Source organism: Salvelinus fontinalis, chromosome 2 (genome assembly GCF_029448725.1).
Source record: "Salvelinus fontinalis isolate EN_2023a chromosome 2, ASM2944872v1, whole genome shotgun sequence".
In the NCBI taxonomy this organism is placed as follows: Eukaryota; Metazoa; Chordata; class Actinopteri; order Salmoniformes; family Salmonidae; genus Salvelinus; species Salvelinus fontinalis.
The window spans coordinates 11422516-11437081 of record NC_074666.1 but is presented as its reverse complement, the minus strand read 5'-3'; the positions used below and the strand labels follow the sequence as shown (position 1 = coordinate 11437081).

The following is a 14566-nucleotide window of genomic DNA, read 5'->3' as shown; positions in this document are numbered from 1 at the left end:
GAATTGATGCTATCGCTGGCAATCAAGAGGAAAATGACTGAACCTAGCCTATTTGAGAAACTGAACAAACTGAATACAAGTGAAATACAAAAAAAAATTGATAAGATGAGTGACCAAATCAGCAAAATCTGTTTTGACTGTGATCCTGGCTCAGTTGACATGCTGGTAAGTGAAATCAAACAGCTGATGGAGCTGTCATGTGACCAAATGCTGCAGACAACGCATTCACGGGTCACTATGGAGGAGTTTTGGTTCCTGACTCAAAAGGGAATACTGTGCCATCTCCCTTCAAGCATTAAAAAAAACTCATGGTACGCTGATTCAGTGCTCTCCTCTGCAATAAAAACAAATATCGATCCAAGTTGGATGTGATAGGAGAGATGAGGTACGCACTGTCGACCACGCCCCCTGACTTTGAGAAGCTCCGACACAACATGCATCAAGCACACCCATCTCATTAGTGGTGGTGAAATATAATACATTATGTCAGACCCCTGTATTAGTATTTCATCTGATCTGAAACTCATTTCAAACCAATTTAATCTTGGGGATAAATATGCATCACCTCCATCTGTCTCCAATCCACTTGTATTTCTGTCGTTACATGATTTGTGCAGAATTGGGGACATTCAATAACTAAGTTCTACGTCATTCATTCTGATAGACCGACCTCATCACTAGAGGGCTCACCTGAGTTTTAGAGTCCGGTCTGATCCAAGGACACTCCCCGTTGGCAGACAGCTCCTTTATCTTGTGATTGAGTTTGTGGGCCAGTAGGATGGTGAGAGGCATACACTCCTCTGTCTCATCTGTAGCATAGCCAAACATCAGGCCCTGGCAGGACCACAGGCTATATCATTAGACATTCACTTAAGCCAAGGCAGTGTGTGCATGCACGTGTGTGTAAATGGGTTGTTCCGCGTGTATCCCTTTGATATTTTAAGTAGGATTTGTGTACCTATATAGAATTTTAAGCCGGTTATTTAAATGAAGAAACCTTCAAATTTAATTTAATTTTTCATCTTTATTTAACCAGGAAGGCCAGTTGAGAACAAGTTCTTATTTACAACTGCGACCTGGCCAAGATAAAGCAAAGCAGTGCGACAAAAAACAACAGAGTTACAAGTGGGATAAACAAAAGTACAGTCAATAACACAAAAGAAAATTCTATATACAGTGTGTGCAAATGGAGTAAGGAGGTCAGGCAATAAATAGGCCATAGTAGCGAAATAATTACAATTTAGCAAATTAATACTGGAGTGATAGATGTGCAGATGATGATGTGCCAGTAGAAATACTGGTGTGCAAAAGAGCAACAAAAAAAAGTAAATAAAAACAATATGGGGGATGAGGTAGGTAGTTGGATGGGCTATTACAGATGGGCTGTGTACAGCTGCAGCGATCGGTAAGCTGCTCAGATAGCTGATGCTTAAAGTTAGTGAGGGAGATATAAGTCTCCAACTTCAGTGATTTTTTGCAATTCGTTCCAGTCATTGGCAGCAGAGAACTGGGGAAAAAGGCAGCCAAAGGAGGTGTTGGCTTTTGGGATGACCACTGAGATATACCTGCTGGGGTGCGTGCTACGTGTGGGTGTTGTTATGGTGACCAGTGAGCTGAGATAAGGAGGAGCTTTACCTAGCAAAGACTTATAGATGACCTGGAGCCAGTGGGTCTGGCAACGAATATATAGCGAGGGCCAGCCGACGAGAGCATACAGGTCGCAGTGGTGGGTAGTGTATGGGGCTTTGGTGACAAAACGGATGGCACTGTGATAGACTGCATCCAGTTTGAGTAGAGTGTTGGAGGCTATTTTGTAAATGACATCGCCAAAGTCGAGGATCGGTAGGATAGTCAGTTTTACGAAGGTATGTTTGGCAGCGTGAGTGAAGGAGGCTTTGTTGCAAAATAGGAAGCTGATTTTAGATTTCATTTTGGATTGGAGATGCTTAATATGAGTCTGGAAGGAGAATGTACAGTCTAGCCAGACACCTAGGTATTTGTAGTTGTCCACATATTCTAAGTCAGAACTGTCCAGAGTAGTGATGCTAGTCGGGCGGGTGGTTGCGAGCAGCGATCGGTTGAAGAGCATGCATTTCGTTTTACTAGCGTTTAAGAGCAGTTGGAGGCCACAGAAGGAGTGTTGTATGGCATTGAAGCTCATTTGGAGGTTTGTTAACACAGTGTCCAAAGAAGTGCCAGAAGTATACAGAATGGTGTCGTCTGGGTAGAGGTGGATCAGAGACTCACCAGCAGCAAGCAAGCAACACCATTGATGTATACAGAGAAAAGAGTCGGCCCGAGAATTGAACCCTGTGGCACCCCCATAGAGACTGCCAGAGGTCCGGACAACAGGCCCTCCGATTTGACACACTGAACACTATCTGAGAAGTAGCTGGTGAACCAGGTGAAGCAGTCATTTGAGAAACCAAGGCTGCTGAGTCTGCCGATAAGAATGTGGTGATTGACAGAGTCGACAGCCTTGGCCAGGTCGATGAAGACGGCTGCACAGTACTGTCTTTTATCGATGGCGGTTATGATATCATTTAGTACCTTGTGCGTGGCTGAGGTGCCCCCGTGACCAGCTCGGAAACCAGATTGCACAGCGCAGAAGGTACGGTGGGATTCGAAATGGTCAGTGATCTGGTTGTTAACTTGGCTTTCGAAGACTTTAGAAAGGCAGGGCAGGATGGATATAGGTCTGTAACAGTTTGGGTCTAGAGTGTCACCCCCTTTGAAGAGGGGGATGACCGCGGCAGCTTTCCAATCTTTAGGAATCTCGGACGGTATGAAAGAGAGGATGAACAGACTAGTAATAGGGGTTGCAACAATGGCGGTGGATAATTTTAGAAAGAAAGGGTCCAGATTGTCTAGCCCAGCTGATTTGTACAGGTCCAGGTTTTGCAGCTCTTTCAGAACATCTTCTATTAATACCACATGGTATGAATAAAGACTTGCTAAATTGCCAAAATTCAGCATTTTGACATGCCCCTTTGTGCACCCTCTGACTTCTAAGATTTTAACCCACATAACCAAATTTCACTGAGTTTTCACCATCATTGTAAAGCTAGTTATCTTGCTGCTTTGAGAAAGTCATTTCTGAATATTATTTCTTTTATGTGATAAGTAATTCACATACGTTTGTCCCTCATTTTAAGGTCAACCCTGTTACGTGAACTGAACTCTCATTTTAATAAGGTTAAACTGTCCCTTTTTTCTAAAGAACATCTAATAGTCAAATCATAGAGTAAAAGCAAGTGAGCTGGTTCTACTCTTTTATGTCGTTTTCTGGTGTTATGTGATGGAAAACTGAGTGGGTCGGTAGAGAATAACATGTTAACCCTGTTACCCATAGATAGACTAGAATGTTTTTAACAAAAACATTTTTGGGGTGAAGCTTGCATTCAACTGCCGCACCGTGTTGCACACGTAAAGCTGCCATTCGGAGGTTGACGTTTATTGTCACGAGGCTTGTCCTGGAGGCAGAACTGAGCGAATTGGATAGGCCAGCTGCAAAGTCAAAATTGGGTGCATTGTAAAAATTTATGAATATTATTATTTATTTTTTTACTTTTTTAGCCTTAATTTAAGGTTAGGCATAAGGGTGAGCAGTGGGGTTCATGTTGGGTGCCAGCTAGTGACCACTCTGCAGAGTTGCCAGATTCATAGTGAAAAACGCTATCTTCCTTCCATTCCCTGTCACAAGGGGATTTTTGTCCGATTTAAGATAAAATCTTAAATTCAACCATGTTACTTTATTTGCCACTCAATAGGCACTTAATATAGTATTTCTTTTATTTAACCTCTTGAGATGGGAAAACTAGTTTTTTTTAATGAAGTTGAAAATGTGTCTCTATGACAATGTTAAAATTAGTTGAAATCAAACATTTTATTTTACAAAGTTACATTTCTCAAAAGGCGCTGAATTGATGGAACTGTTTTTAAGTGTACCTGATCTCCGGCTCCGATGTCATCCTGATCCTTGCCTTCAAACACACATACTGATATCTCCTCTGCCTGGGGCTCTAGGGCCACCAGCACGTTACACGTCTTATAGTCAAACCCTGTAGAAAGACAGTTACAGCGCCTTCAGAAAGTATTCAAACCCCTTGACTTATTCCACATTGTTATGTTACAGCCTGAAATTGACTAAATGGTTTTTATCCTACCTCTCACACAGCTACACACAATACAAAGTGATAACATGGTTTTAGACATTTTTGCAAATGCATTGAAAATTAAAAACAGAAACATCTCATTTAGTGTCTTAAAATATTCAGACCTCTTGACTTTTTCAAACTTTAAGTTACAGCCTTATTCTAAAATAGATGAAATAAAGTAAGAAAGGAGCACGTGATGCCGCGGAGCTGAGCAGACGTTGACAAACCGAGCTCTTCAAAGTTATTCTATTATTACATAAACAACAACGTTGAAACAATATTCTAACATCGGCTGATAAATTGTCAAGTACTTACCTTCCCAAAGAGCCATGGACCTCCGACCGAGAGGCAAGAAGGACGACCAAAACGTTGTTGATTCCCAAGATAACGATAACGCTACAGCTAGCAAGATTAGCATTAGCCCTCATAACTCAGACGACAGTTCCAGACTGTTACTCTCGGCAGCCTCGCAATGGCTACTCTCCTCCGGGAAATTCAGGATGGTAACAAAGGTCTTTCTATGAAAATTGACAAGAAATCGGCTGAACTCCATTCTTGCATTGACGACCTGAAATCCTCCATGAATGATCTCCTTTTGAGAACGACTGAGGCTGAGTTGTCCATTAGCACAGTTGAAGATACCATCGCTCGACATGACCAGGTTCTGATACAACTGCAGAAGGACATTGCCTACCTCAAAAACAAGGTAGACCAGATGGAGAACCAGAGCAGACGTAGTAATATCCGTGTGGTGGGATTGAAAGAGGACAGCGAGGGCCGTGACCCGGTCCGTTTCTTCACTCAATGGATCCCGGATGTCCTAGGCATAATCAACTTCACCAAGCCGCTGGAAATCGAACGCGCCCACAGAACATCAGTGCCGAAACCCCGGCCAGATGAGCCCCCACGGGCCGTCCTGATCAGGTTCCTCCGTTTCCAAGACAGAGAGAAGATACTGCAACTCGCAAGAGCCAAAGGGAACATCACCATCGATGGCAAGAGGGTCAGCCTTTTCCCGGATAGAGTGCGGATCTCGCCAGACGTCGCAAGCAGTTCAGACCTGCCGCCAAAGCACTGAAGGAGAACATCACCGGCTACCTCATCCACCCTGTGCGGATGAAAGTTCAGTACAAAGGCCGAAGCTATCTCTTCAACACACCGGGAGAAGTGTTCACTTTTCTCAAAGAACTGAACCGCGTCTGAACCGGTCTCTCTGGGGGATAAGATGCAGTTTGTTTGTTTTCTCTTATCCGGACTGAACTGCTGATATCTTCTTGGAATTTGGATCCGTTTACCCCGCTATCCGGTCGCTATAAATGATTTGTACATTTTCAACTAACCGTTTTTTCCCCGGGGTGAGTTCTATTACATTTACAGGAGAGTATATTTTGGTTTAGTCAATATCCACTGGGCGAAGCAAGTAAGTGGGCTTAGGCCCACTGCTTTCCCCCCCATTTATGTTTCTCTTCCGAAAAGAGACTCAAGCAGCCCTTACCGTGGGCAGTAAATATTCAGCCATAAATGTCTATTCACAATGTTTGTTTTCAACTTAGAGAGCTCACAGGTTTTAGTTTACGCCAAGGTTTAGCTAGTAAGAACAAGATGGAAAGCGAGCAGCAACGTCTCTCAACAAGTGTATTCATGTTTGACTGTTAGGATTGTTGTTTTAGTCTGACAATCGGGGTGGGTGAGATTTTGTTTTTCTTTCTTTCTATGTTTATTGTTGTTTCCTTCCAAAAGAGACACATAGGTCACTTCTGTGTTCAAACCAAAGTTGAAACATTTCCTGACTATTTACATATGAGAGATTTTTTTCCATTCGGTTACATATTTGAAACCCAACATATGCTTAATCCACTAAAATATGTTACATTCAACGTAAAAGTTCTTAACAGCCCGATTAAAAGGAAAAGAGTCTATACATACCTTAAGAAATTAAAGGCTGACATTGTGTTTTTACAAGAACACATCTTACAGCTAGTGAACACAAGAAATTGAAGAGGGAATGGGTAGGACAAGTTTTTGCGTCCTCTTTTAACTCCAAAGCAAGAGGAACTGCAATTTTGATAAGCAGACACATCCCCTTCTGCGTCAACAACACCATCTCAGATCCCTCGGGCAGGTTTGTTTTGGTGCAGAGGCATATGTTTTCAGAGTCTTGGACCCTATTGAATATTTATGCTCCTAACTTCGATGACCATATGTTTATACAGAATGTCTTCCTTCAGGTTGCTCAAGCACCACCAGGATGGCTACTGGTTGGAGGATATTTAATATTTTGTTTAGATACAGTTCTTGATGGGTCCTCTGATAAACCCTCACTTCTTACCAAAGCCGGCAAGCTCACCATGTCATTCATGAAAGATCTCAATTTACTAGACATCTGGAGACAGTTGCACCCACAGGATAGGGACTACTCTTTTTATTCACACCCACACAAGACACACACACGCATAGATCACTTTTTACTATCGACCCAACTGTTTCATAGAGTGTTAGATATCGAGTATCTCCCCAGATTGCTTAGTGACCATTCTCCTCTGGTATTATCATTCTCCATTCCTACCAAGGTAAATGGAGCATATAGATGGAGACTAAATTCTACACTCCTAAAGCAACCTGAATTTTGTGCATTCATCAAAGAGCAGATCAATATTTTACTTTGACAAACAAACCCTCCGTTCCTGACAGTTTCATTCTTTGGGACACATTGAAAGCCAATCTGAGGGGACAGATCATTTCCTATACTAAAGGGCTGAAGAGAAAACACTGTGTGGAACTGAGTGCCCTTGAATCTGAAATCTCTAAGCTAGAGAAAACCTACCAAAGAGGCCCGACTAAAGATCTATACAGGCTTTTGGTAAATAAAAAACGGAAATATAATATTCTGAACACATATCAAGCTGAGAGGGCAGGGCCATCACTAAATCAAAACAGTGTTATTACGAGCTTGGAGAGAATGCTCACAAAGTATTGGCATGGCAACTGAAAGCAGAGGAAAATAAGAGGACAATTAATGCTATAGAAACTCTTACTAATGAGATATTATTCGACCTTACTGAAATTAATAATACTTTTAAGAAATACTATGAAGCCCTCTACACTTCCCAATCAAGCGATGATCTATCAGAGATCGACTCCTTTCTCTCCTCTCTCAACCTCCCATGCCTGTCAGAGGAAGACAGAGAGCGCCTGAGTGAACACTTCTCAGTTCCTGAATTGTTGGAGGCCATTAAATCATTACCTTCTAATAAATCTCCTGGGGAGGATGGCTTCCCTCCAGAGTTCTATAAAGAATTGATGGAGCTGTTGGTCCCCTACCTTATGGAGGTACTTAAAAAAGCTGGGGAAGACAACTGCTTTCCAGAGTCTTTCTCTCAAGCAGTGATTACTGTAATCCACAAGAAAGGGAAAAACCTGCTAAAGTGCGCCTCCTATAGACCAGTCTCTCTCCTTAACACAGATTGTAAACTGGTCACCAAGATGCTATCTAAGAGACTGGAGTCATGTCTTCCCCTGTTGGTCAACCCAGATCCGACTGGCTTCATAATTAATAGATTGTCCTCCAATAATCTCAGAAGGTTCTTTGATATAATTCACCTTGCTAACAAAAACAAAATACCTAGTTTCGCAGTCTCCCTCGACGCTGAAAAGACCTTTGATAGGGTTGAATGGCCATACCTCTTTCGCGTCTTGGAAAGGTTTGGTTTAGGTACCGTGTTTGTAAATTTGATAAAATCACTCTACAAATCTCCTAAAGCTAGGATTGCAACCAACTTCCTCTTTCCCTCTCTATAGGGGGAACAGACAAGGTTGCCATCAAACCGTTGGCTGAGGCTATTAGAACGTGCCCTGACATACATGGCTTTGAGGTGGGCCCCCTTACCCATAAGTTATCACTCTTTGTGGACGACCTTATCTTATTACTAACAAACCCAGAACACTCCCTCTCTCACTTGCAGATCCTACTACAGTGTTATAGTTCTTTCTCTGGATAGAATGTCAATTTTGATAAAAGCGAAATCTTACCATTGTCTTTGACCATCATACCATCAAGCTCAAGTTTCCTTTTAGATGGTTGCCTATGGGCTTCACATATTTGGGCATAATGGTGGATGGTAATCTGAACAACCTCTATAAACTCAATCTGGCCAGTTTGTTGCAAAAGGTGGAGGGTGACCTTTGTAAATGGATGGACTTACCTCTCACTCTACTGTGTAGAATAAATGTAATTAAAATGAATGTCCTGCCCAGATTTCTATATCTGTTTCTCTCTCTCCCTATCCCTGTTCCCGCAGCATTCTTTTCCTCTCTCGACAAGCTGACCAGACGGTTTATCTGGCACGGCAAAACCCCTAGGGTTGGCCTGGATAAACTGACCCTTGATGACGGTCAAGGGGGCTTAAACCTCCCCAATTTTAGAATGTGCTACTGGGCAGCACAGTCTAGGTTTCTGGCTCAGAGGTTTGACAAGGGTCCCTCTCCCTCATGGTTGAACATTGAAAAGCTTGAGGTAAATGATGACACTGGGGCAGAATTGTTTTACAAATGGGACAGAAAATCTATAAAAACCATCACAGACAACCCTTTAATCATACATTCTGTCCTGGCATGGTGCAAACTGCGTGAGCTGTTCAGACAAGGGGGATTCCTTTCCCCTAAAACCCCTTTACAGAACAATAGATTGATCCCTATGTTTTTCCAGAATAGTAACTTTAGACCATGGTCTGATAAGGGTATCACTCTTCTGGAACATTGTTATGTAGTAAATGATAAATGACAAAGAATGATAGTAAAAAGGCAAACTCAGCTCCATCATTAGTACATGATAAATGACAAAGAATGATAGTAAAAAGGCAAACTCAGCTCCATCATTAGTACATGATAAATGACAACGAATGATAGTAAAAAGGCAAACTCAGCTCCATCATTCATTGAATCAGATGGCTCATTCATCACAAAACCAACTGATATTTCCAACTACTTTAATTATTTTTTTCATTGGCAAGATTAGCAAACTTAGGCGTAACATGCCAGCAACAAACGATGACACTACACATCCAGATAGATAGATATCTATCTATATGACCAAATTATGAAAGACAAGCATTGTAATTTTGCCTTCTATAAAGTGAGTCTGGAAGAGGTGAGAAAATTATTGGTGTTTATCAACAATGACAAGCCACTGGGGTCTGACAACTTGAATGGAAAATTACTGGGGATAATAGCGGACGATATTGCCATTCATACAGTATTTGACATATTTTCAATTTAAGCCTACTAGAATGTGTGTACCCCCAGGCTTGGAGGGAAGCAAAAGTCATTCCGCTACCCAAGAATAGTAAAGCCCCCTTTACTGGCTCAAATAGTCGACCAATCAGCCTGTTCCCAACCCTTAGTAAACTTTTGGAAAAAATGGTGTTTTAAAAATGCTATTTTACAATGAACAAATTGACAAACTTTCACCATGCTTATGGGGAAGGGCATTCAACAAGCACAGCACTGATGATTGGCTTAGAGAAATTGATGATAAAATTGTGGGGGCTGTTTTGTTCGACTTCAGTGCGGCTTCTGACATTATTGATCATAGTCTGCTGGAAAACCTTGTGTGTTATGGCTTTACACCCCCTGCTATATTGTGGATAAAGAGTTACCAGTCTAACAGAACACAGCGGGTGTCGTACCCACAGCAACGATTAAAACATTCCCAAACCAGAAACCGTGGATTGATGGCAGAATTCGTGTGAAACTGAAAGCGTGAACCACTGCTTTTAACCAGGGCAAGGTGACCGGAAACATGACCGAATACAAACAGTGTAGCTATTCCCTCCGCAAGGCAATCAAACAAGCTAAGTCCCAGTATAGAGACAAAGTAGAGTCGCAATTCAGCAGCTCAGACACAAGAGGTATGTGGCAGGGTCTACAGTCAATCACGGATTACAAAAAGAAAACCAGCCCCATCGCGGACCAGGATGTCTTGCTCCCAGATAGACTAAATAACTTTTTTGCTCGCTTTGAGGACAATACAGTGCCACTGACACGGCCCGCTACCAAAACCTGCGGGCTCTCCTTCACTGCAGCCGAGGTGAGTAAAACATTTAAACATGTTAACCCTCGCAAGGCTGCAGGCCCAGACGGCATTCCCAGCCGCGTCCTCAGAGCATGCGCAGACCAGCTGGCTGGTGTGTTTAAGGACATATTCAATCAATCCTTATCCCAGTCTGCTGTTCCCACATGCTTCAAGAGGGCCACCATTGTTCCTGTTCCCAAGAAAGCTAAGGTAACTGAGCTAAACGACTACCGCCCCGTAGCACTCACTTCCGTCATCATGAAGTGCTTTGAGAGACTAGTCAAGGACCATATCACCTCCACCCTACCTGACAACCTAGACCCACTCCAATTTGCTTACCGACCCAATAGGTCCACAGACGACGCAATCGCAACCACACTGCACACTGCCCTAACCCATCTGGACAAGAGGAATACCTATGTGAGAATGCTGTTCATCGACTACAGCTCACCATTTAACACCATAGTACCCTCCAAACTCGTCATCAAGCTCGAGACCCTGGGTCTCGACCCCGCCCTGTGCAACTGGGTCCTGGACTTTCTGACGGGCCGCCCCCAGGTGGTGAGGGTAGGTAACAACATCTCCCCCCCGCTGATCCTCAACACTGGGGCCCCACAAGGGTGCGTTCTGAGCCCTCTCCTGTACTTCCTGTTCACCCACGAGGCCATGCACGCCTCAAACTCAATCATCAAGTTTGCGGACGACACTAGGCTTGATTAGTAGGCTGGTGGTAGGCTTGATTACCAACAACGACGAGACGGCCTACAGGGAGGAGGTGAGGGCCCTCGGAGTGTGGTGTCAGGAAAATAACCTCACACTCAACGTCAACAAAACAAAGGAGATGATTGTGGACTTCAGGAAACAACAGAGGGAGCACCCACCTATCCACATCGACGGGACAGTAGTGGAGAAGGTGGAAAGTTAAGTTCCTCGGTGTACACATCACGGACAAACTGAATTGGTCCACCCACACAGACAGCGTTGTGAAGAAGGCGCAGCAGCGCATCTTCAACCTCAGGAGGCTGAATAAATTCGGCTTGCCACCAAAAACACTCACAAACTTCTACAGATGCACAATCGAGAGCATCCTGTATCACCGCCTGGTACGGCAACTGCTCCGCCCACAACCGTAAGGCTCTCCAGAGGGTAGTGAGGTCTGCACAACGCATCACCGGGGGCAAACTACCTGCCCTCCAGGACACCTACACCACCCGATGTCACAGGAAGGCCATAAAGATCATCAAGGACAACAACCACCCGAGCCACTGCCTGTTCACCCCGCTATCATCCAGAAGGCGAGGTCAGTACAGGTGCATCAAAGCGGGGACCGAGAGACTGAAAAACAGCTTCTATCTCAACGCCATCAGACTGTTAAACAGCCACCACTAACATTTAGTGGCCGCTGCCAACATACTGACTCAACTCCAGCCACTTTAATAATGGGAATTGATGGAAATTATGTAAAAATGTATCACTAGCTACTTTAAACAATGCCACTTAATATAATGTTTACATATCCTACATTACTCATCTCATATGTATATGTATATACTGTACTCTATATCATCTACTGCATCTTGCCATCTTTATGTAATACATGTATCACTAGCCACTTTAAACTATGCCACTTTATGTTTATATACCCTACATTACTCATCTCATATGTATTTACTGTACTCGATACCATCTACTGCATCTTGCCTATGCCGTTCTGTACCATCACTCATTCATATATCTTTATGTACATATTCTTTATCCCTTTAAATTTTTTTTCATTTTTTTTTGTTTTATTTAACCTTTATTTAACCAGGTAGGCAAATTGAGAACACGTTCTCATTTACAATTGCACTTGTGTGTATAAGGTAGTAGTTGTGGAATTGTTAGGTTAGATTACTTGTTGGTTATTACTGCATTGTCGGAACTAGAACTAGAAGCACAAGCATTTCGCGACACTCAAATTAACATCTGCTAACCATGTGTATGTGACAAATAAATTTGATTTGATTTGGGTGTTCTTTAATGGAAGCCTTTCCAACATAATCCAGGTAGAATCAGAAATTCCCCAGGGCAGCTGTCTAGGCCCCTTACTTTTTTCAATCTTTACTAATGACATGCCACTGGCTTTCAGTAAACTACTGTTCAGTTGTGTGGTCAGGTGCCACAAAAAATGACTTATGAAAGTTGCAATTGGCTCAGAACAGGGCAGTACGGCTGGCCCTTAAATGTACACAGAGAGCAAATATTAATAATATGCATGTCAATCTCTCCTGGCTCAAAGTGGAGGAGAGATTGACTTCATCACTACTTGTTTTTATGAGAGGTATTGACATGTTGAATGCACCGAGCTGTCTGTTTAAACTGCTGGCGCACAGCTCGGACACCCATGTATACCCCACAAGACATGTCACAAGAGGTCTCTTCAGTCACCAAGTCCAGAACAGACTATGGGAGGCGCACAGTACTACATAGATCCATGACTACATGGAACTCCATTTCACATCAAGTAACTGATGCAAGCAGTAAAATTTGATTTAAAATATAAAAATACACCTTATGGACAGTGGTGGAAACAGTACCCAACTGTCATACTTGAGTAAAAGTAAAGATACTTAATAGAAAATGACTCAAGTAAAAGTCACCCAATAAAATTCTACTTGAGTAAAAGTCTTAAAGTATTTGGTTTCAAATATACTTAAGTATCAAAAGTAAAAGTATGAATCATTTCAAATTCCTTATATTAAGCAAACCAGATGGCACCATTTTCTTGTTTTTTAAATTTACGGACAGCCACGGGCACACTCCATTCACATTCACTCCATTCACACTCAACTCAACTTCAGACATCATTTACAAACCAATCATGTATATTTAGTGAGTCTGCCAGATCAGAGACAGTAGGGATGACCAGGGATGTTCTCTTGATAAGTACGTGAATTGGACTATTTTCCTGTCTTGCTAAGCCTTCAAAATGTAACGAGTACTTTTGGGTGTCAAGGAAAATGTATGGAGTAAAAAGTACAATATTTTCTTCAGGAATGTAGTTAAGTAAAAGTAGTCAAACATAAATAGTAAAGTACAGATAACACAAAAGACTACTTAAGTAGTACTTCTACACCACTGCTTATAGAACAACGTGGACTGTGAAGCAACACAAACATAGGCACATACACATGCATACGCATACGCACACACGATAACATCGATTAGTACTGTAGATATGTGGTAGTGGTGCAGTAGGGGCCTGAGGAAACACAGTGTTTTGTGAAATCTGTGAATGTATTGTTATGTTTTGAAAATTGCATCAGTTTTTTCCTGTCACAGCCATTAAAATCTAACTGCATTAAAGTCACCATTGGCCTCATGGTGAAATCCCTGAGCGGTTTCCTTTCTCTCCGGCAACTGAGTTAGGAACTATGCCTGTATCTTTGTAGTGAGTAGGTGTATTGATACACCATCCAAAGTGTAATTACAAACTTCACCATGCTCAAATGGATATTTAATGTCTGCTTTTTGTATTGTCAGTCATCTACCAATAGGTGCCCTACTTTGCAAGGCATTGAAAAACCTCCCTAGTCTTTGTGGTTGAATCTGTGTTTGAAATTCACTGCTCGACTGAGGGACCTTACAGATAATTGTATGAGTGGGGTACAGAGATGAAGTAGTCACTGAAAAATCATGTTAAACCCTATTATTGCACACACAGTGAGTCCATGCAACTTATTCTGTGACTTGTTAAGCAAATTGTTACTCCTGAACTAATTACGGCTTGCCATAACAAAGGGGTTAATACTTATTGACTCGACATTTCAGCTTTTCATTTTTTATGAATTTGTTAAATTATTAAATCATAATTCCACTTTGTCGTTATGAGGTATTATGTGTAGGCCAGTGACACTTGTTTTTCAATTTAAATTCAGGTTGTAAATTTTTTTTTTGTTGAAAAAGTCAAGGGGTGCGTGTACATTCTGAAGACACTGTATACAGTTACACATCATAGTAATAACCAGTAGAAACAGACAGGCAAGCTTATATTTTCACATACAAAGGAGTCATGGCAAACTTGCAGCGACTTGTGAACTTCTGGCAAAAAATCCTGGGAAATTGTGCAAAATTGCTGTAAACTCCTTATGAATATGCTAATGTTACTTTTTTAGTTACTTTGTGTTTAACGTTGAAATGCCATATCTACATAAACCAATTCATATATAACTTGGAATTATCTTGCTTCTCACCAAAAACTAAACTAAACATACAAAATGTACTAAACATTCAATGTCATAACAGAACAAAATAAATCCAATACAACTTAAAATCATCAGCATGCTAATGAAGAAAAGAG

The 14566-nt window shown here is 41.9% G+C and overlaps 1 protein-coding gene across 2 annotated transcripts in view; it reads right to left on the bottom strand.

Moving 5' to 3' along the window:
• The window catches only part of mat2al (methionine adenosyltransferase II, alpha-like), a 46675-nt gene that overhangs the window by 1862 nt on the left and 30247 nt on the right, over positions 1–14566 (bottom strand). For both annotated transcript variants that reach the window (XM_055863714.1, XM_055863723.1), the window contains exons 4-5: positions 3949–4061; positions 691–834 (exon numbers count right to left, since the gene is read on the bottom strand). In XM_055863714.1, the coding sequence (XP_055719689.1) occupies positions 691–834; positions 3949–4061 (257 nt within the window). The remainder of the gene's footprint in view (positions 1–690; positions 835–3948; positions 4062–14566) is intronic.